Source organism: Microtus ochrogaster, chromosome 4 (genome assembly GCF_000317375.1).
Source record: "Microtus ochrogaster isolate Prairie Vole_2 chromosome 4, MicOch1.0, whole genome shotgun sequence".
Lineage (NCBI taxonomy): Eukaryota > Metazoa > Chordata > Mammalia > Rodentia > Cricetidae > Microtus > Microtus ochrogaster.
In genome coordinates this window covers 39,547,062-39,570,169 of record NC_022011.1, presented here as the reverse complement: position 1 = coordinate 39,570,169, position 23,108 = coordinate 39,547,062, and the positions used below count along the sequence as shown (strand labels likewise).

The 23,108-nt window shown below is 40.8% G+C and overlaps 2 protein-coding genes across 5 annotated transcripts in view; both read left to right on the top strand.

Annotated features, from left to right (window-relative positions):
* The window catches only part of Ppp6c (protein phosphatase 6 catalytic subunit), a 32,864-nt gene extending 28,400 nt beyond the window's left edge, over nt 1-4,464 (top strand). Inside the window, exon 5 of the mRNA XM_026778628.1 lies at nt 1,667-4,464. Within this exon, the coding sequence (XP_026634429.1) occupies nt 1,667-2,040 (374 nt within the window). The 3' untranslated portion in view covers nt 2,041-4,464. The remainder of the gene's footprint in view (nt 1-1,666) is intronic.
* A 4,239-nt stretch (nt 4,465-8,703) lies between these two features.
* Nucleotides 8,704-23,108, top strand: part of Scai (suppressor of cancer cell invasion) — a 144,994-nt gene continuing 130,589 nt past the window's right edge. For 3 of the 4 annotated variants that reach the window (XM_026777341.1, XM_026777337.1, XM_005345959.2), the window contains exons 1-2: nt 8,704-8,826; nt 9,337-9,381. In XM_026777341.1, the coding sequence (XP_026633142.1) occupies nt 8,774-8,826; nt 9,337-9,381 (98 nt within the window). In that variant the 5' untranslated portion in view covers nt 8,704-8,773. Of the gene's footprint in view, nt 8,827-9,336; nt 9,382-23,108 lie in introns of those variants that run through there. The other variant, XM_026777339.1, reaches the window with a different exon arrangement.

Genomic DNA, 23,108 nt, shown 5'->3' with positions numbered 1-23,108 from the left:
CTCTTGTAGACCAGGCTGGTCTCGAACTCACAGAGATCCGCCTGCCTCTGCCTCCCAAGTGCTGGGATTAAAGGCGTGCGCCACTACCGCCCGGCTGCTTATATTATTAAAATAATAAGTAACAGGATCACCAGAGCAAGATAGGCAACTTTTTTGTTTGTTCATTTTAATGGCCAATCAAATATCCTGAAATATACATATATTCTGACAGTCTTCTAATCCCAGTTGATTTCACATTTTGTTTTACTTACTTTTTGTTTAAATCATACTTTTAACCGTTTTGTTTTGTTTTGTTCTGAGACAGGGTCTGTAGAGCTCACTGTGTAGACCAGGCTGGTCTCGAACTCACAGAGGTCTGCCTGTCTCTGCTTCCCCAGTTCTGGGATCATAGGTGTGCACCACTCTGCATGACATAATCTTTATTTTTTATTCTGCGTCTTGCACCATGTGCATGAAGTGCCTGCAGAGGCCAGATACAGGTGGTTGTGAACTGCTGTGTGGTGGTTGGGAATCAAACTCCTATCTTCTGGAAAAGCAGCCAGTCCTCTAAAACCATCTCTGTAGCCTGAATTCAGAATTTAAAGTAATATACATAAGCTAAGAAAATTCAGTATTGTTCCAAGGCACTTACTGAATCTCTATGACTAGATGAAAATAAGAATCACTAGGATGAATAATTAGACAGTAATAATATAAAAATAACTCTTGTTTACAATTTACAAAACACTATGATTACAGTCTTTGCTCTCTAATATTCTACAGTGCTGGCTGCATGAATACAGCAATTTTAAAATTCAGAAACTTATTTTCTATAAATCTTTTGGGCAAATAATTTACAAATAAGATATACACAGAAATTCTGACGTCTTCTGCTGCTCTTTTATGACTGCAGTTTCATCAAATTATGTACCTACATGCATACATCAAAACAGCCATGAACAAACGTGGGCAGATAGCGTTCACAGACACACATGTTCTGTTGAGATGTGTTTCGACATAATAATAGAACCATAGAATTAGGTGCTAGGGCCATTGGTTTATCCTCACTTCTGGAAAGACTTTACTGAGTCTGAATTCTTTCCTCTTCAGGTTGCAAAGAAGAATAATCTCTTTGTGGCATACACTAAACCCTCACATAATAAGACTGATAATAATTTTGTTATATAATTAAATAGGAAACCTTTGCTTTGTATCTGGTGGTAATTATGTAATTTTTCCCCCTAGAAACTTCTTCTTTTTCTTGATATAGATCTTAATAGGTGGCTTAGACTGGCCTCAAACTCCCGATTCTCCTAGTGATTTTTGTATGTTTACTTGCTTGCTTGTTTATTATTTATTTGTGTGTGTGTGCGTGTTGGAAGGATGAGAAGAGGCCAAAGGACAATTTGTGGAAGTCAGTTCTCTCCTGCTATGTGGGTTCTGGGATCAAATTCTGGTCCCCAGGCCTGTTGACAAGCCTCTCTACCAACCTAGCCATTTACTATTACTGTGGCTGTTTTAAAGATATGTCATCTCTGTGTTGCAGAGACTGGTCTCAAACTTGTGGACTCAAGGGGTCCTCCTATTCAGCCTTCCGAGTAACTGAGAATACAGGTGCTAATTACTATACCTGGCTTAGAAACTCCAAATTGTGGGTCATGTACTTCAAAATAGACTTGGGCCAAAGTGGCAATGGAAATGTTGGTTGGGAACGATTATAGAGTGGGACTTAGAACCGTGAGAACTTCAGTAGTGATGCTGCTGCTATTAAGCTGTTGGATGGAATACTCACAAAGCCTTTCTAAATTGCAGTTTGTTCATATCAACAACTTAAAACTCATCTGCAGAGCACATCAGCTTGTACATGAAGGCTATAAGTTTATGTTTGACGAGAAGCTGGTCACAGTGTGGTCTGCTCCTAACTACTGCTATCGCTGTGGAAACATCGCTTCCATCATGGTCTTCAAAGATGTCAATACGAGAGAACCAAAGTTATTCCGGGCAGTTCCAGATTCAGAGCGTGTTATTCCTCCCAGAACCACGACGCCGTATTTCCTCTGAGGCCATTGCCATCCTGCTGGCCCACTTTATACCCCTCTTTTACCCCAACTTTCTTGTACCCTCTACAATATACTTATTATTGAGCACTTTGCTGCTGAAATGCTGCCTCTTGCCTTTTTTTTTTTAAATTATCTAAATTTATTATTTGTTATGGTGTCGATAGCAATGTTTTTCTATCAGTTTTGTCACTCATCCCATCCCCACCTTGGACTTGTTTGAGAAAACTTGAGAAATGTCTTAATACTCACATTGCTGCATGTAGCTCTTGCTTATTTACTGTTCTGGGGAAACAGGAAGCATTTCCTCTTTTAAAAAGTCCATTGACAATTACATGGAAATCCTCATTTGTATCAGCCAGCCTTCTGCTTTTGTTCGGTAGGGTTAAGAAATTTCAGCAGCAAAGTTGTCCAGTGGGCAGGATGGACTGCAGATGCCCGAGTCATGTCCCCTTGTCGCAGCTGTAAACTTCACTGTCCATTGTTGGATGATGATTTGATGTTTCAAAAGGGTATAAAATAAATTGGTCTAAAGGGCTGCCCTCCTTGTTGTGTTTTTAAATTTTAGTTAAAAACTGCTACAGCTTATAACTTTGTACATTAAGATAATTGTACTGATCTTTTTTCAGATTTCTTGTATTTTTTAATAAAGTAATCTTAAAACCCAGATAGGTTAAGTGTTAGAAATTTTAAACAACTTACATTGTTAGCTAAAGGTTACTTTTCTTTTTCTTTTCTCTTTCCTTGTTTTCCTGAGAGTTTTTGACCCTTTGGTTATTGAATCTAAAATTTCAGTTGAAATTCAATATTTATTTTTTTAAAATACCACTAAATTGTGCCTAAAAAACATAACTGCCATAGTAACACTTTGATTTCTATCCTCTATAGTAATAGGAAACATTCAATAGTTGTAGCGCTGATGTGTAGATTTGATGCCAGTTGAGTAGAATGTGTTCAATCCAGTTTACACTCTCCTGGGTGTCATCAAGTAAATGAGTACTTTTCAGTAGCAAGCATTCTCTCGCTGTAACCTTTGACCTTAACTTTTACAAAGTATTCAGTTTTTAACAGCAACTTTAAAGGCTGAAATATCAGAACCCTTGTGTTTGTGAACTGTAATCTGAAGCAGATTATTTAAAGGGAAAAAAACAGGCGGTTTGCTTGTGAAGGTCTGTTATGCCATATTTCAGCTTTGTGTGTGTAATTTGACTATCTAAAGGGTTATGATGATCAGTTCTTGATATGTAATTGTCCACTTAATAAGGACAAGTATATCATTATCTCTTATGACTGTTGTCATAGATGACTTTAGGATGTACCATCTTGTGAAATTTTTGGTATCCCTTTATAGTGATAATTATTTTTTGTCATCCCAGGAAATCCATGTGAAGCAATTGATTAAAGCACTTTAGCATCTGTTCAGGTAGTTTTAAAAAACAACTTTTCCCCTCCAGGATAAGAACTTCCAGGTTACCTAAAAATGCAATAAAAATCTTAATAGTCTAAGCTTCTTGGCAAATACTATTTCATCAGGGTTTCTTTTACTGAATGAGCACAATATTGTTTTGATTTTATTTGTCCCTAATCACCCAGCCCCTTGTACAGTTTTTAATTGTGTAGTCTATGAAAGAAGTGACTGAGACATTTGCTGCACACACTTGAACTAATGGTGGGTCAGTAGCTTTGTGTTACTTTCCTAACCCCAGTGTAATTCAGGTGGAAAGGTATTTTTATCTCACAGGAATATGTAGCTATGTATTTTATTATTTGTGAAACACTGGAATTAATGGTGCAGACAACTTGATGTGGTTTTTGAACAACTCTGCAGTATTTTCTTGTTTGTGTTACCATAAATTGTATTGAAGTGCTTGCCCTCCACTGCTTTTAAGTTGTACCAGTAAAATCAGTAACTCAGTCCACTCTTTCTGCTTCACACTCCTTAGCTTAGGTTGGTGTGGTTGTTTTTATTCTCCTTTAATGTGACTTATTTTCAAGTCACGGTGTACTGCTTTTGTTTGTCACTAGCTGGGCATGTGCCAATAATATTCTTCCATCCCTTAACTGCCATCTCTGTTTTGCCTGACTTTTCTTCAACTGAACAATGGCTTTGAGGCATGGAAAAAGTAGTTTTTCTATTAGACTTGTGAAGGAAAGAAAGAGTGAATGTATTGGACCTTGCAAGCCTGAAAAAGAATAATTGGATCCCTCTACTAAACAAGGGCTATGTATTTATTATTCAGAGTAATCATGTGATGAGAGACACTTGCAAGCCAGAGATCTGAAGTGGAGGGAATCTGCTACTCCCTGTGTCTAGGCTGAATGTAAAATACCCTATGTTGTACCAATGGGGCTAAGAACTATTTTTATTTGACTGTGATATACTTGGTTTCTAATAAAGTGTCCTAGGCTCCAGTGAGAACTGTCTACTTTGAATTGCCATTTCCTCCCTTTCTTCATTTGGCTGATAGACTTTTGGCTAGCTTTCCATAGATCAATGCAAGAATCTCATTTCTTTAAATGTGTTCGCTTGGGCGTGATCTTAAAAAGCCTCCATCAAGACTACATCTAATATGCAACCTGTGTCAGCTCCTATTCCATCTGGATGTCTAGAATTTCAGAAGATTTTGACATCTTAAATGTTGAGTTGCTTTTGAAATAAGGTTCACAATGTTCCTTGCATTTAAGATCTCTGTGTGTGTCTTTTCTCTGTAAACCCAGCTCCATGCCTGTACTGTGAAATCCTGCCATTGACAGTAGAATCACTTTGTGTCAGCCTTCAGAAAATTGTGTACAGAATTGAGATTTAACTGCAAGACTTCAGATTTTTAAATGTCTGTTTTTTAAATGCTGATGTTTGTAAAGCACCTCCAGTTCTTTGAATGAAAGGTGCTACATTCCCTCAGTGTCAATTAATAAAACGATTGTAGGAAGTTTATGAAAAATAATTTTATCTAATGCAGTCTATAGTATTCCCTGAGAAGAAGGTAGCATTTCATGTAATTTATGTTTTCAAAGAGATGCTTACTCTTTCACTTGGTTGTGTGACTTATAAACAGAACTAACCTTTTTCCCCCCTGCATTTGAAAAGTCCCCTAGAATTATACAAGTTTCCTTCATCACATGAATATGTACCTTTCTTATGAGAATTAAGTTTATGCCTAGATTGCTAACATGGTTCTTAATTCAACAATGTATGACGTTTATACAAAAACATTTATTGTAGTATATACCACTCTTGTGAGTACCTGAAAATGGTTCTGAGCATTTTGTATTGAAATGGGAGTGGAATTTTTTTAATCTATAAACAAGCATTTTAGATAAATGCTAACATGCCCTATTTTGCAGTACTGAGGATTGAACCCAGGACCTTGTGCGTGCTAGGTAAGCAGTCAACCACTGAGCTACATTCCTGGCCTGTACATGTCCTATTTTGTGATCCTTTTAATTTTTCTGAGGTCCGGGGGCACTGGTTGTTTTGAGACAGATTCTCACCATGTAGACCACACTGGCCTTGTAGAGATCCACCTGGCTTTGCCTCCAAAGTGCTGAGACATATATCACCATGCCCAGCTTATATCTTGTGGTACTCTTGGTATGGATGTATGTCTAAATTGCTCCTATCCCCACCCTACCCCAGTTGAGAGAATGGGATTGGAAAGGACAGGTAAGCTGTCAAGATCTTAGGAAAACTGGAACTTGGACCCCCTGGAGGGCACTAAACAGTGACTGTTCAAGCCTTCTCTTTTAAGCACTATTGGGTTTTGCAACTTTTTGACCCTGAACAAATTAAATTCTCTGATCTTCCAATTCTTTTCTAAAAATAAAGTGAAGCTGGTTATAATAAGAATAGCACCCACAAAATGACCAGTACTTGGCCCAAAGCTGCTGTCTACTGAGGACTCGATCAAAATCCGTGTGATTAAGAAGAGGAACTCATCAAACATGGCTACTAACAGTATAACTTTTTTAAGGAAAAGAATTTATTTGTTCAATGTATGTGATTTCTTTTGCCTGCGTTTATGTCTGCAGAGTTCGAAGAGGGCATCAGACACTCTGGAACGCGTTAGGCATGGCTCGTTGGGCGAGGGATTAGCCCAGGCCCTCTGCAAACAAGCGCTCTTAACCACAGCCACCAGTCCAGTCCCACAGTGTAGACTTTTGTACAAGGGATTTGGAGGAAGTGTCTGGTGTGGGCAGACACAAATAATGGGCTGGGTAATGGAATATGCATGAGCCCAGAAATCGAGATGATAGAACTTGGACACATGAAGGTTACATTTAGTAAAACCCAACAGTTAGCTGCAGTTCTGTTGACAGATTGTCTATGCTTCAGAGAGGCCAGTCATGGAAAATGTTGGGTAGTAGGAAGAGGATTTTAGTAAGAATGTCATGCGTGATATTTCAAGATTACAGCAGGATCCCTTCACCCAAAACTCCTTGGTTTCTTGCTGAGTTAATAATTAAGTAGAAAATTAAAATTGAAATCATTGGTGACTATGGCTCTAGAATTACATCATTTAGGGGAAACAACAGACATTTGGTAATAGTTTCTCTAGTCAAAGCCATTTTTAAAAATCCCATAACAGGGCTGGAGAGATGGTTTAGTAGTTAAAAGGACATATTGCTCTCCAGAGAAGCATAGGGTTCAATTTCCAGCACCCAAATGGCAAATCACAATCTGCAACTTCAATCTCAGGGAGCCTACATTGGCACCAGACATGCAAACATACATGGAGGCAAAACACCAGGACAGATAAATACAACTTTAAAATTCCTATAGTGCAATTATGGAGAACATATTGGGGGTCAGCAGTAGGACAGCAAGGTAGCTCAATAGGAAAAGGTGTTTGCCACAAGCCTAATGAGCAGAGTGTGGTCTCCAGGACCCACAAGATGACTTCCACAAGTTGACTTCTATCCCCCTACATGTTCCCATCTGAAACAACATCCCTCTTCCTCCTTCCCTCTGCCTCCCTCTCTTAAATGTAATAAGAGCTCTTCAGCATTGCAAAAAATAAAATACCACTATACCTTACTGCATCCCATATTTCATAAGAGGAAAGCCATCTTAGCATCAAGGATGGATACAAGATAAACCATTTAGAAATAAAGAAGAACCCATTGCATCAAATGCATTTGATTCTGTGAAAAAATTTGTATCTCACTATTTGGGATACTATCCATTTGTGGAGATTTGTGGAATATTTGTCCTCGTGCATTTTTATTTTTTTTATGTGTGTGCAGGTGTGTGTGTGTTTGTGTGTGTGTGTGTGTGTGTGTGTGTGTGTGTGTGTGATGTGCACGCGGAGGTCTGAGACTTTAGAGTCTATTGCTCTGTGTGTTCCAGGACTGAACACACAATGTCAGGCTTGAACAGCAAGCACCTTTTACTCTGCTGAGCCATATCTCTGCCACTGCATTGTTGGTATGTCTAAACAAAATGTGTTCTAAAATGAAAGAGACTCAAGAGAAAATTTTATGCCTCCTCCTGAATCTAGCAGGAAGAAATGAACTTAGGATCTTGCTGACAACTCTGTATAGGAATAAAGTTATACTGATATTACTCGTCTTAAGAATTAAATTTTTCACCGGGCATGATAGTTTACCTCTTTAATCCCAGCACCAGGGAGGCAGAGGCAAGCAGATCTCTTTGAGTTCGAGGCCAGCCTGGAGTACAAAGTGAGTTCCAGAACAGTCATGACTATACAAAGAAACCTGTCTCAAAACCCACCCATGCCCAAAATTATATTCTTCAGATGTAATACATATAAATCTGCTGTATTTTCAAAATAGCTTTGTTAGAGTAGAATATGTTACTAATATTTATTGTACTTACGTGGTGGTTGTTTTGTTTACTTGAGTCAAAATGCAGTGAAATTTATACTAAAACTGATTAACTGATGTAGATTTTTGAATCATCTGCAATGACACAAAATGGCTAGCTACACAAGAAGCAGTACGTTTTATGCTTTTCAAAATGGAATACGTTATTTGTAGTTACTGCAATTGATTCTTTTTACAATTTCTTTTTTCGTGCTAATTAAAGAAATTCTCGTGCTTTCTTACAAGCTTCCACCAAAGCTTACGATCTTTCCTGCTGTTAAAACATATTTATATTGCTGGATCTTTACAATTTGGTATCGTGGCCTCTTCGAGGGGTAGCACTGAGACGAGATCATTTCTGCGAAATGCTGGCAGGGACTGCATTCGAGGTGATTCAGAACGACGCTGTGAAGAAGAGCTGCTTTGCCCTCGAACTTCTGAATATATTTGGAGAAAGTGCAGTGCTTGATTTGGTTCTGGGGCTGTGCGGAGGCGGGGGAATTAGCAGATGTCTAGGATGCAGGATGCAGAACCAAAGAACCTGGAAGCAGGTGTCTGGCGCCGGAGACGCAATTCCCCCTTTCTGGCGCACGGTGGCGCGCAGGGCTCCTCCCGCTCTGCTAGCAGTATTTAAGGCACCTCTGCCGCCACCTGCAGTCTCAACCAAACCTCAGGGTGGGCCGCGCGGGACGTGAAGGCCCGAGCTCCCAATCGGCGGCCGGACTTTCAGGCACGCTGCAGTTTCAGCCAATAGGAGCCGAGGAGAGGCGCTGAGGGGGCAGGCCCCGCGGCTAGCCTGGCCGAGGCGCGAGGCCCTCCTCCCGTCTCTCCGCCTACTCCAGCCTCCGCTGTCTCAGCATCCCGAGCGAGCCTTGCGGCCGCCGGAACAGCTCCCGCGGCGGAGCAGGAGCCGGATGGTCAGAGGAGCCCGGCAGTCCCAGCAGCCGCGGAGTCGCCTGGCCCCCAGGTGGGGCGGGCTGCGGTGCCAGGCAGAGGCTTGGGGCCGAGGGAGCGGCCGAGCCCTGAGGGGCGGGGGTGCAGGCATGCAGCATCTGGGGGCGCGGAGAGCGAGCAGCTCGTCGGGGCGGGGAACGAGGATGTGCAGGACTGGAGCGGAGGACGCGCGCCCCACCGGGGGCCGAGGAATGCGGGGGATCGGGGCTGAGGGGCGGGGCTGCGGCCGAGGGGAGCTGGGGGGCCTGCGGCTCCGGGCAGACAATGAGGCCGACGGGCCGGGTGGTTTGGGGGAGCCGAGCGTTGAGGCACGGGGCATTCGGGGACCAGTGAGTCCGGGGATCGCTTGGTCGAGGGAAGGAAGGGAAGCCCGACTTGAGGGGTTTGTCAGGTCAGAGGTAGACCCGACCAACCTGTGGTCAGCCTCTGGCCCCATTGGGTGGTACATGGAGTGCCCCACAGGCAAGGGGAGGCCGAGGGTGTGCTCTCTTTTAGTTACGGATTTCATTTGTTTGGTCTGTAGACTGACTGGCACAGTGGAGAAACTACCTCGAAAACGGAAAAGCAGGTAAGGCCAATGCCTTCCTCTCTAGCTTCGTGTTTTTCTGTTTGCTTGGCTGCCGCTATGCGCATAATTACCCGGTCAGTAGATGAAGTTTCTTGTTTAGTTTTTTTTTTTTAATTGAATGTAATTGCATGGAAGATACTCCTTTTGAGAACTCCAAGTCGTCCCCGCCCAGAGGTATAATCATGCGGGGAACATGGAAAATTAAGAAGCCTAGCTTCGACTTTAGTCATAATTTCAACTTTTCTGGCATCTCTCTAACAGAAATGTTTTCTGAATAGCTACTATGTGCCAAGTGTTCTCTGTGTATTATTTCCTTGAGGCACATTATTGCAGAACAGGTAACTGAACCATAGAGTGGCCAAATACTTTGCCGAGATTACACATCTAATAAATGATAGAACCAGGATTTGAATCCAGGCTGTCTTGACTGCGAGCTTATGCTCTTAACCATTCCACTGTAACGCTCTTAATAAATACACAGTTGAAAGTATTTTTTCCTGCCTTTTTAAAAATAAAGTCTAATAAATTTAAGTAGTTAATAGGAAAATAATATAAGACTTATATAGGCCACAGACAACTGAATTGTTCCTTGGGCCATGGAAAAGAGTGTCCATCCCACAACCATGTTTTAGTGTGCTTCATGTGTTAGGTAGTACAGCACAATTTTATTTAGTTATTTGAAGATTTCCTTCTTACCTATCTTGGTATTGGAGTTGAGAATGTAAGCTATACAATAATGAGGATATGGCCAGTGGCACCATTTTCATAATTAATACTTTGGAAGTTGTCTGTTATGCAGATATCCTCAACACTAAGTAGATATAAATGCCAATGGTCGGGAGTGGGCAGAAGCCAATACCTTTGCTACTTTTTAGGCCTAAATGCCCTCTGTCATAGTTACATAGAGCTACTGACCACCCACAAGCTGGCTAGCATACCTGAGCAACTGGATTTTTTGTAGGTGGGTATGTGTTTGTGTGTGCAGGTGCATGTACGTGTGTGCCAGTGAAGCCCAAAGCTCTGCTCTCGTGGTTCCTCAGGAGTCATACCCCCTGTTTTTCCGGAGGCAGGCTCTCACTGAGACCTGGGGCTCACCATTTGGCTAAGCTGGCTAGACAGCGAGTCCCTAGGTCCATCTACCTGTCTTTACCCCAGTACTTTGATTTTTTTCCCCTTAAGTTTTGTTTGTTTGTTTGTTTTTCCAGACAACGGTTTTTCTGTAGCCCCTGGCTGTTCTATAACTCATCCAGTTCACCAGGCTGGGTTTGAATTCAGAGAGCTGCCTGCCTCTGCCCCCAAAGTACTGGGACTAAAGGCATTTGCCACCACCACACAGCAAGTACTGTAAATTTTTAATGTAATCTAAATTTTTTACATTTATTTATTCATTTTGTATGTATATATGAGTGTGGACATTGCATGTGGAGGTCAAAGAATAACTTATAACAGTCAGTTCTCCTTGTACACTATGTGGATCCCTGGGAAGAAACTCAGGTCATCTACTTGGCTGCAGGGATCTTTACCTGCTGAGCATCTTGCTGGCCCTGTAGTTTAAATTTACAAGTTCATCATTCACTGGAAAATGTTAAAGTGTGTCATAAGAAATCTTGGGTAGGCCGGGCGGTGGTGGCGCACGCCTTTAATCCCAGCACTCGGGAGGCAGAGGCAGGCGGATCTCTGTGAGTTCGAGACCAGCCTGGTCTACAAGAGCTAGTTCCAGGACAGGCTCCAAAACCACAGAGAAACCCTGTCTCAAAAAAAAAAAAAAAAAAAAAAAAAAAAAAAAAAAAAAAGAAATCTTGGGAAGGTAAATCTATTCTTTTCTCTGTAAATTTTATGAAATCTAAATATTTACCAAATCTACCAATTAAAATTTTAGTGTTCAAATGAGACAAGTATAAAATTAGATTTAAATTAGCCCAAAAAATATGAATGTGAAGTTTCTCTTAAATTTTAATGATTGTGTGGTAGAATAATAAGATGTATTAGAGTAAGTAAACTTAAATTTTTGCATTTTTTTAGTGTGTGTGTGTCTGTGTGTGTGTGTGTATTCACAAATATGGAGACCAGGGAACAGCTTACAAGAGTCATTTCTTTCATCTTGTGGGTCCCAGAGATTTAGCTCAGGTTGTCAGGCATTATGGCAAATGTCTTTAGCCACCGAGTTATCGTGCTGAACCAAATTGTGTAATTTTTACTATTACTAAAATTATTTCATAGCAGACAGTACTGTAGTTACTGCTTAGCCTGGTGCTTCTTTGTAGACTAAGCCATAAATTAGGCTTCCTGTGGTTTGACGTGTGACTTCTCCCTCCCCCTATCTTACCATCAATAGTAGTAAGCCCACTACATTTATATGTATGTACATACATACGTGCACACACACATGCACACTTTTATTTTTAACTTTCTAATGGTGGTAACTAGAAAATAAAAATACTGCAAAGTTGTTTTATTTATTCTTTATGATAGCCCTGGTTTGTTTCTCATCACCCCACTGTCAGACTCTTCTACAGTCTCCTGACCAGTTTCCTGGCTTCTAATCTGTAATTTATTCACATGCTGTGTTTCTCATGTGTAGGAGACGCGTGTGTTTCCTCTTTGCTGTTGAACATAATTCAGAGTTTTTAGCCTAAGGGTAGCAGCTGAGGGCTGTCTCTGTTTCACTTCTACCTGCCTTGCCAGCCACTGTTAGTGCTGTAGCCATAGAGATTCTCTCTGATGGACCTAAAGTCTGGTAAGCTGAGATGAATGAACTATGGAACGTATCTTCCGTTTGCCGTTTCCAGAACTTTTCTTCTCTCCTCTTTAATTTTTGTACATGATTATTCTTTTTTTCTGGATACTTTCACTTTGTTCTTTTCTTTAAAACTTAGTGCATGCACCACAGCCTCAGTGAGGGCTTTCTCCACCCTCTTTTCCTTCCCTGTGCTCTCTGCATTAGCTCCAAAATAGGCCTACACACATACTTACATGTGATGCTTTTAACTGAATGTGAATCCATCTCTTGTCACATGCATGTCAGCTCATAAACTGTGACTGAGATAATGTAAAAGAGTGTTCGCTCTGTAAATCTTTCCAATCCATCCCGTGTCTGGTACTGCATAGTTCTGTGTGTTCCCATGTCTGGTGTCTTTCTTGGCATGCACGAGGTCTTAAAGTAAATCCTCAGTACCAGGAGGGGTGGAAGGGGGATCCTTTCTGAGCCTGGAGCAAACTAGGAAATTAGTTTAACAATCCCAGGGTTACAAAATCCCTGGTATAGTGCTTGGCCCAGAAATTTCTGGACACAGTAAATTCCAAGTAAAAAAGAACTTGTGAAAAACAGTGCACCATATACATTCTTGGTGCCTGTGGAGGCCAGAAAAGGGCTTTGGATCTGGTGGAGGTTAGACAACTGTAAACTGCCATGTGGGTGCTGGGAATTGAACCTGGGACCTTAACCACTGAGTCATCTCGCCAGTCCACCTGTCCTCATTTTTTATTAATTCTTTCAGAATTTTGAATAGTGTATTTTGATCATATTCAGTCCCTCTTCCTACTCTTCCCAGACCACCCAACTTTATATATACATGCCTGTCTATTTTCACCCCAAGTGCAGTTTATACTGCCATGTACCATTAGATAAGTGGCCTTCACTAAAGGATGGTCTACCCATCAGCAGCTGCACTTCTCAACTGACTGCGCCTCTCACTGTAGCTATCAACTGCTAGTAGCTCTTTAGGCAGGAAAGGACTTTGTGTCTCTCTGCCTTCTCCAGGCTGAGATTGTGTCTGACAGGTCTTGCACATGCTGTCTTAGCTGCTGTGAATTCTGTGCGCAGCTGCCCTCCACCCAGGGTCTGAGGTCCATGGCAAAAGAGGAAGCAGGAAATAATAGATGACTACAAGGAACTCTTCTGGATACGACAGGGCAGTTCTCGCTTTTTAAAAATTAATGTTTATTTTTATGTGTATAGGTGTTTGCCTGTATGTATGCACGTATGTGTACCTGTGTGAACCTGGTACCAGAGGAGGTCAGAAGAGGTTGTTGGATCTCCTTGCACTGGAGTTACAGATGGTTATAAAACCACCATGTGGGTTCTTGGAATGGAACCTGAGTCCTCTACAAAAGCGATAATGTTCTTCCAGTGAGTCATCTCTACAGCTCTAGCCTAGTTCTTTTTAAGAGGCATGGTTGAGAGGAATTAAGGTAAAGATTTTGAGAAGAAAAGAAGAAAATTAAACCTACTGTAGCTCTGTTTTGGCTCTGTATTTTATGGAGTAAAATTAAGAAATTAGTAAAATTAATCCTCCAGATCGATGGTGTCTAACAAACATCAAATCCTCCAGATCGATGGTGTCTAATATCAAACATAAATTATGAATTGCTCAAGCTCAAACTTTTTTTTTACCATAAGACCTAAGATGGATGAATTTGTCTAACTAGTTTGTAGACTAGGACATTGACTATTCATTGCAGGGGAAAGTCAATAAATACCTATGTTTCCCTTTTTTTTGTAGAGATATAGCTTTAGGGAGTAAGCCTTGTGCATGCAGTACAGATCAGCAGTGTATGTCTGAGCTACCCTCACAGCTCACCGTGAAGTTTTTTCAGCAAGAGTCTTATATATTCAAGGCTGGTCTCAAACTCATTATGTAGCTGAGGGTGACTGTGAAGTTCTGATACTATTCTCTTGCTGCTACCTTCCAAATTCTGGAATTACACACATATACAACCATCCTGGTTGATATATTGTAGTGGCTTGAACCTAAGACTTCATGCATGCTAGGCTTAGGGTTTTAATTGCTGTTCAGAGACACCATGACCATGGCAGCTCTTATAAAGGAAAGCATTTAAATGGGGCTGGCTTAAAGTTTCAGAAGTTTAGTCCATCATCATCATGACAGAAAACATGGCAGCATGCAGGCAGACATGGTGTTGGAGAAGGAGCTGAGAGTTTTATATCTTAATCTACAGGCAGCAGAAAGACTGTGTACCACAAGGCATAGCTTGAAGCATATGAGACCTCAAAGCCTGTCTCCACAGTGACACACTTCTCCAACAAGACCATGCCTACTCCAACAAGGTCACACCATCTAATAATGCTTCTCCCTGTGGGCCAAGCATTCAGATACATGAGTCTATGGGGGCCATCCCTATTCAGACCACCCCAGCATGCGTTCTCCCACCTGAACTGTGTCCCCACCCTCCCATAATGAAGTTTTAAAGATTATTCCTTAGAATGCTGTTACTGATTTTAAACTTTTGTTTATTCATCTTAGTTCATTTTTCTACCTAGTACTGTGTCCAAAATTCATTTTACTTTGTACTGAGAGACAGATGGCTCGGTAAACTAGTGCACTAATAAATGGATGGCTAGTCAAAGGGGGTGTTGTCGGCTGGGGACTTGAATGAAAGTCATGTGATATTACTGTGTGCCCCTAGAGGATAGAGTAGATCGAAAGGAGATTCAGATTAGGAAAGTTGATCTCTCTGGTTTGGGAAATTATTAAGAGTTCAGCCTATCTCTTAGTAATGTTTTGGTTTTGAGATGGAGAAATCTTTCAGATCCTACTTAGAACAGAGTTCAATTTATATAGATAACATTCACATTGCTGAAATCTAGTCAGTTGTGCAAAGTCCTGGGTAAAGTCCCCAACACAATGGATGGATCCCCAGCATGATAGATAGATAGATAGATAGATAGATAGATAGATAGATAGATAGATAGATAGATAGATAGATAGATAGATAGATAATAAAATGATATCATTTAAAAATTACGGTTATTCACCTGTATATGTGTGTTTGTATGTGGGGGTTGGGAAACCTGCGGTGGTTGGTTCTTTGCTTCCACCACATGTGTCTCGATCAAACTCTAGTCATCAGGCTTGACAGCCAGCCAGCCATTTCACTGGCCCAAAAGATGCTTCTGTTACTTTAACTGCTTAGAATGTCCTGAGCCTCTTCCTTTTTTTTTTTAAGATTTATTTTAGTTTTATTTTTGTGTATGCTCACATACATGTGTTCAAATGCAGGTTAACACCCATGTAGGCTAGAAGAGGGCATTGTATCCTCTGGAACAGGCAGTGTGAACTGAGAACTAACTGAGATCGTCTGAAAGAGCAATAAGTGTTCTTACCTGCTGAGCCATCTCTCTAAACTCTGGTATATATAATTTGTTTAAGAAATAACTTGTAATACTATTGGAATGCTTTCTAATTCTGGGTTCATGAGGTATAGACATAGTGATATTCGGCCATGCAGGGGAAAACCCTAAAATTAGTGGGAAAAACACTCTGAAATATGAGCCAGTGTGGTAACTTTGTTTATATACAAAGAATTTGTAGTTTAACTCTGCTTACTGGTGGTGAGAGTAGAGTCCAGACATGTGCATGCCCTGAAGGTCAGGAAGGCTAATTTTGTAATAGTGTGACTGTTGGGATGACAGAGATGAACCTAGTGATTCTCACCTCGCCTGCTCATGATTTAATCAGAAACGTTCCCCAAAGGATCATGCATTGAAGGCTTGGTTCTCAATGCAGCAGGGTGAGAGATGAGGGACGTAGAGGAAGTGATTGGATCATGAAGACTCTAACTTCCTCAATAGGTTAATCCATTGGTGGGTTCGTGGTCTGATACTCTGTTAGCAGTTGAGGAAAACATATAGGGGTGTGGTGTAGTTGAAGGGAATGGGTCTTAAGAGTCTATTTCTTGTCCATAGCTATCATATCAATTGAAAGAGAGTTCTGTTTCTTAATGAACATTTGGCAGAATCTGGAAGCATTTGGTCGTTAGAGCTTTGGGTATCTAGTGGGTGGGAGAATGCTGCTACACACTCTGCAGTGCCGTGACAGCTGCCTCAGTTACACAGCTCAAATGTCAGCAGTGTCTACATGCCTATAATCCCAGACTTCGGAGATTGAGGGAGGAGGACTGAAGAGTCAAGGCCAGTCCCAATAGCTTTAAATCATTTTTTAGAAAGTCAGTAATGTTGAGACAAAGTAATTCTGAACTAAACTTTGAATTACAATCCTTTTAAGTAATAGCATTGAGTGCTTGGACCAAGTATTTAGCCTCTGACTTTAATTGGTTTCTCTTTCTTTATTTTTTATAATATCAGGCTAGGTGTTCCAGGGTAGTCTTGAACTTGTTTTGGTTTTGAGACAGGAACTCTGTGTAACTCTTGACTGTCCTAGAACTCACTATGTAGACCAGACTGGGCTTAAACTTACAGTGATCTGCTTGCCTCTGCCTCCCGAGTGCTGGGATTCAAGACATGTACAACCACTGCACCCAACTCTGGTTTTGAGCATTTGACTTTCTTGCCTCAACCTTCAGAGTGCTGGGATTAGAGATGTATACTACCTTGCCTGAACTCTTATGTTGCAGAACTTGTAAGTGCAGGGGACCCAGGTTCAATTCCCAGGACCCATATGGTGACTCATAGCCATCTGTAACTCAAGCTCTAGTCCCCTTTCTGGCCTCCACAGGCACGAGGCACACACAGATAGTACATGCAAAAATAGAAATAACATGAGGTTTGGTTTTTTTTTGTTTGTTTTTTGTTTTAGAGCAGGTGTATTATAGGTGGATTGTAGCAAGGTTAGGAAAACCCTATAACAAGTTTCAGACATTATTTGAAGACATTCTTAGTAAAGAATAAATTTTTTTCAAGGTTTCATAGTCAGCCTAAGTCAGACATAGGAGTGGGCTATGAATGGCTTTCAAAGGGATTAAAAAGAGCCCAAGGTAATTTGACTGTGGTTGGCAACAGCCTTAACTCTTTACAGATAGTTGTTTGACCATGTACAATTTTTATCATAGGGTGCAGCTTTTTATTTTTTCTTTAAATTTTACTTTAGAGCTCTGGGTATTTGGGTTAAATCTTTGTTCTGACATATCCTTTGAATAAGTTCTTACTTATAGATTCTGAGAGCAGTCAGGGGAACTGGGGCTGATCTGAAAAACAAACTGACCCCTGTAAGAGGTCCTACACCTTGCTCCTGGTGTTTCCGCCTTCACCCAGATTGCAGCCATTGCAGTGGTACACAGTGCTCTCTGGGGCCAGAAGAGGATGTTAGATCCTCTGAAACTGGAATTGCAGAAGGGTGTGAACTGCCCAGTGTGTGCTGGGAGCTAAACTCCTCTGCAAGAGCAGCCAGTGTTCCCTACTGCTGGACCATTATCTCTCTAGCCCCTGAAAAATCCTGTTTGATTGATCAGCTTATTGGAACTTTCAAAGATTTCTAAGATTCAGATATGGATTAGAGCTATATTTAAACATTTAGCAAGCATTAGTCTTAACAAAATCAGGTAGCCAAGACATATTAATATATTTTATTCTAATAAATAATAAATTCAAATAAATGAATTAAGTTCTTACCTTACTTTTATGTGCTCCAACCCTACTATTCTGATGAGAAATTGAATCTAAGTGATTAATAATATATAAGTATCCTTTGTTAAGATTCTATAAAAATTTGTGCTGGGTAGTGGTGCTGCATGCCTTTAGTCTCAGCTCTCAGAATGCAGAGGCAGGTGGATCTCTGTGGCCAGCCTGGTCTACAGAGCAATTTCCAGAATAGCCAAGGCTACAAAGAGAAACCCTGTCTCGAAATGCACTCCCCCCCCCAAAAAAAAAGAAAGAAAAGAAAAAAGAATCTGAGAAGCCATGAGGAGCCAAAGAAAGGGTAGGTTAGTTTTCAGTCTATGTAACTACAGTTTGATTCTTGAGTGTACCCCCAGATTCCTCTATTGAAAACTGAGTATTTATTTAGATAATGAAGCCTGTAAAAAATAGGTCTTAGTGGAAGGAGTATGAGCTTGAAGGGGACTTTGGGTTTCAAAGCCCTTCCTGTCTCTTTGCTTCCTGGTCCTGTGAGATGAGATGAGTGTGTGCTCCTGTTGTGATGTACTATGCTGCAGCAGGCCCACAGTGAATAATTGGCCAAGTAACCATGGGCTAAAATCACCCCCCAAATCATAGGCCAAAGTAAATGTTTTCTCCTTTTGAATTAATATTTTGGGTATTTTTGGTCACAGTGATGGAATGCTTGACTGATATGGGTCTTTGAAGTTTGATATATCTAATGGTCCTGGGCAGCCACAGGGCACAAGATCCTTCGGGTTCTAGCCTAGGGATTTTTGGAGTCTGGGTTTTAGCTTTCTTTGTTTATTTCTCTCTGTGATTGTGCTATTTGTCTGGAGCTCCTGGGAACTGTGGTTTCAGGCCTTCTCTTTTTATGACATCTCTAAGGATCCCTTCCCCTCCTTGATGATGTAACCTTCATTTGTCTTGTACTGTGTACCCCAGGCTGGCCTGTATCCCTGGTGGGGGATTACAGGTGTGACAACTATGCCTGGCAGCTCTCACCTTTCTCTGGGCACTATTTCCCCAAGGAATTTACATTATCAGGAAGCAAACATAAACCTCCCTTGGGAAAGAAAAGGAGACTTGGGGATTGATGAGTATGGTGAAAATTTAAAAAAAAAAAAATAGACACATTGATGTCTTTCTTTTTTATTACTTTATTACTATTTTATGTATACATATTTTGCCTGCATGTATGTCTTTGTACTCACATGTATGCCTGGTGCCCACAGAGACCATAAGGTGTTGCAGACACTTGTGAGCCACCATGTTGGTTCTGGGAATCAAATCTGGGTCTCCTGGAAGAACAGCCAGTGCTCTTAACCATCGAAACATCTCTGTAACCCCCTCCCCTTGTTGATGTCTTAAGCACTTATAACTTTTTTTTTGGTATGGTCTTGAACTCATTGTCTCAAAGGGTCCCTCTGCCTCAACCTCTGTAATAGCTGGGCCTATTATCACTATACCTAGTTTGACTTATTTTCCTTAGATTCTTTAGGGCTCTGGTGATTTTATAGAATATATATATTATATATGAAGTTGTTTTATGTGTAGGTATTTGTCAGGCCTGGAACTGAAGTTACAAATGGTCGTGAGCTGCCACGTGGAAACTGTACTCAGGTTCTTTGGGAAATCAGCCAGTACTCTTAATTTCTGAGCTGTCTCTCTAGCCCCTCTCTGGTGATTTTAAAAGGATATATGCAAAGTCATTTTTATGTTCCCCTGAACTCTTCTTCTCCCTTGTAAGCTGGATTTGATGGCATGATGACTAGAGAAGACAGCTGACTTGATAAGGCATTACTTCTCAGATTGGGATATAAAAAACTGACCCCTCTCTCTTCCTCTGTCTGTCTCTTGTCTCTGGGCAAGATCATGTTGTGAGGCTACTCTGAAGTGATAGAAACTAGGATGCCATAGGATAGTCACGTGGGGAAGGCACATGGTCTAACAGCTACCGCAGGAGTGAGCCTGCTAGCAGCCCTTCCGCTTGGAGCCACATGAGTGGCTCATATGAGTGAGCTTGGAGGATGAACGTAGTCTGGACTACAACGCAACTCGCTGTGCTGGCTACACGTGGGTTAAGCTGTGTGAGCCTGTGACTTTCCTTGAAGAGTCTGCTTTCTTCCAGCACTGGCTCTCCTGTAACCAAAAAATTCAGCCTCTGAGTGGTTTTTTTTTTTTATCTGAATAGGTCTCTGATTGGCTAGGTGCTTTTGCATACATGTGTGAGGATAATAGGAAACAAAGCAGGATGACAATATCTGTGTATTTAGAACAAGAGAAAAAACAAAATGTTTGTATGTTTTGAAAGCAGATTTGTCTTGGGGACGGAATCCATGGCCTGGGGAGTGCTGAATATGGAGCACTCTTCCTCTGGAAGACTTTGAAGGACACTGACTGGCGTCCTCAGAGCTGACTTTGACATCACAGTTCTCGCTCCACAGGCTGGAGGAAGGGGGTGTCTCTGCTTATGGAAGATGAAGAGTCATTTTCCTCTGCCTGGTGCTTGTCTACTTGTCACCAGATTTAAAAAAAAAATTTTTTTTGAGACAGGATTTTGTTGGTTTCTTAACTTCCTATGTAACTGAAGATGACCTTGAACTCCTGATCCTCCTGCCTTCTCAAATGCTAGGATTACTGGTATGAGCCATTGTACCCAGCTTTAGGTTTCAAATTCCTTTAAATGCTATCTTGACTCCCTGGGAAGAGTTAAGAAATAAGACAGTGATGATAGTGAATTTTATGTATCAACCTGACAGGACCACAGGTCCCCAGATGTGTGGTCAAACAGTATCAGAGACATGTATCTGGATAAGATTAATTTTGCTTATTTTGTTTGCTTGCTTTTTGAGACAGGATATTGTTATATCCTGGCTGGCCTGAAATTCAGTATCAATACTAAATTGGCCTTGGATTTATGACAAGTCTCCTGCCTCTGCCTCTCAAGGAGTGGGAATACCAGAGTATGCCACTAGGCCTGCCTTTCGAGATGAACATTTGCATGGGCAGACCAAGTAAAACACATCCTGTCATCTAGTCATCTGAAGACCTGAGCACAATAAAATCAGGCGTAACTACTGCCTGATTTCTGGCTTTGGGTTCAACCTAAAACCTTGGCTCTTAGCCTGTTTCTTGGCATTTGGACTATTGTCCCATCAGCTCTCCTTATTTCCTTGTCTTCAGATTGAATTAATGCCACATCATTGGCTTTTCCAGGTCTCTAGTTTGCTGACTGTAGTAGGAGGCTGCTCATTCATTTCCCAGCCACTCGGATCTGCCAGTCACACTGAAACTATATTAATTGCAACATTGCTTGGCCAATAGCTTATGCATATTTCTAGCTAACTCTTACATCTTAAATTAACCCATTTCTATTACTTTATATTTTATCATGATACTTGTGGTTTACCAGCAAGGTTCCAGCATGTCTGTCTCCTTCAGCCACTACATGGTGTCTCCTTGACTCCATGTTCTTTCTCCCAGCATTCAGTTTAGTTTTTCTGCATAGCTCTATTCTGTCCTGCTACAGGCCAGAGAAGCTGCTTTATTAACCAATGGTAATAAATAATATTCATATCAAACAGAGGGGAATCCCACATCACCTCCCCTTTTCTGTCTAAATAAAAAGGAAGGTTTTAACTTTAACATAGTAAGATTACATATAACAAAACAGGTATCAAGCAAGAATTACAGTTACAATATTTATATTTATTTTATCTTGTCTCATAACTAAGGAAAACTGTAATTATAACTATTCTTCAACTCCATCGAAGACTCCAGAAAGATATATTACCTAAGTAAACATGAAGTTCATTGTAAGCAACTTCCAAAACTCTAAAATTGACAGAGACATCTCGCTGCCTGGACAGTCACCCAAAATTCTTCATTGGAGCACCCATCTTCAGCCTAGTATCTTCAGCTATAGTATCTGGCAGACTTTTCCATGAAGCAGGAAATTTGAAAGACAATTCTGCTTATGTTGGCAGTTTGCCAGTCACTATCTTTTGTATCCTGCAGATTGTCTGACAGACTCATGTAACAAGAACCCTGAAGGACTGTCTCACCTTCTTTAGGCAACTTCAGCAGTCATTTTTCTGTGGGTCCTGCACGTACAGTTTATACAGCTTACCATTAAGCAGTCCAGACAAGAGCAGTCTTTTGTACAAATGGCTAACCAACTCCATAAGGAGCCTCTTCAATGCCCATTATCCTCTTGAAGTAGTTTGGTGATATCAGGAGCAGATGTGTCTCATTGTCATGAAAAGTCCTAAGTTCTTAAAAAACCTTTTAAATGCCATATTCTGTTAGTCTCTGAAATGTTTGAAGACTACCTAGCCATCTGAAATATATCTCTGTATATCTAGAAAACCTAACATGACAAGTTTGACTATTATGAATGACTGTTACCCTGTATTTCTTAATTATACATTACATTTTAAATGAGTTACACAAACACAACACCTTTATCAAGAGCAGAAATATACATATAACAAAATTGACCTTAAATATGTATCAATAAACCAAGATTCATGCAAATGCAAAGTATTCATCTCTATAGTACATCCCTCTTTAAATGTAAACAAACATTTATAAACAATCATTTAGGGAATTTGGGCATAGTTCTTTCCAAACTGCTTCCTGCTTTTTGTTGGGCAAAGTATTTTGGAAGGTTCATGGAGACCTTTCAGGGGGTCTTGGTTCATCAAACCACATTAGTCTGGAAGGAATCCACAGGTTCTCATCCTCTGTGGAAACAAAAGCAGAACCTCTTTCTCAAAGTAACATATCATTAGTCCCAAGTCTTAAAGTCAAGATACCTTTTTTAAAGACTTACTTAGTTATTATGTATACAAAGTTCTGCCTGCAGGCCAGAAGAGGGCACCAGATCTCATTACAGATAGTTGTGAACCACCATTTGGTTGCTGGGAATTGAACTCTGGACCTGTAGAAGAGCAGCCAGTGCCCTTAATCACTGAGCCATCTTTACAGCCCATCAAGATACCTTAAAAGTATATATGTTGGTTTAGTTTAATAGCCTGTACAATGAAATGTCTCTCTGTACTTAGCTTATTCACAGTCAAAAAATTCAAAGAAAACACAATAATATAATCTAACTCTCTGTGTATATTCTATCTTTTATGTGACTTGTTTTTCTTTACTCCTTTAATCTATGACTATCTGTACTGTTTCTTTAAAGACTTTGTTTTATTTTTTTAAAACCACTTCCTTGGTGGCGCACGCCTTTAATCCCAGCACTCGGGAGGCAGAGGCAGGTAGATCTCTGGGAGTTTGAGGCCAGCCTGGTCTACAAGAGCTAGTTCCGGGACGGGCACCAAAGCTACAGAGAAACCCTGTCTCGAAAAACCAAAAA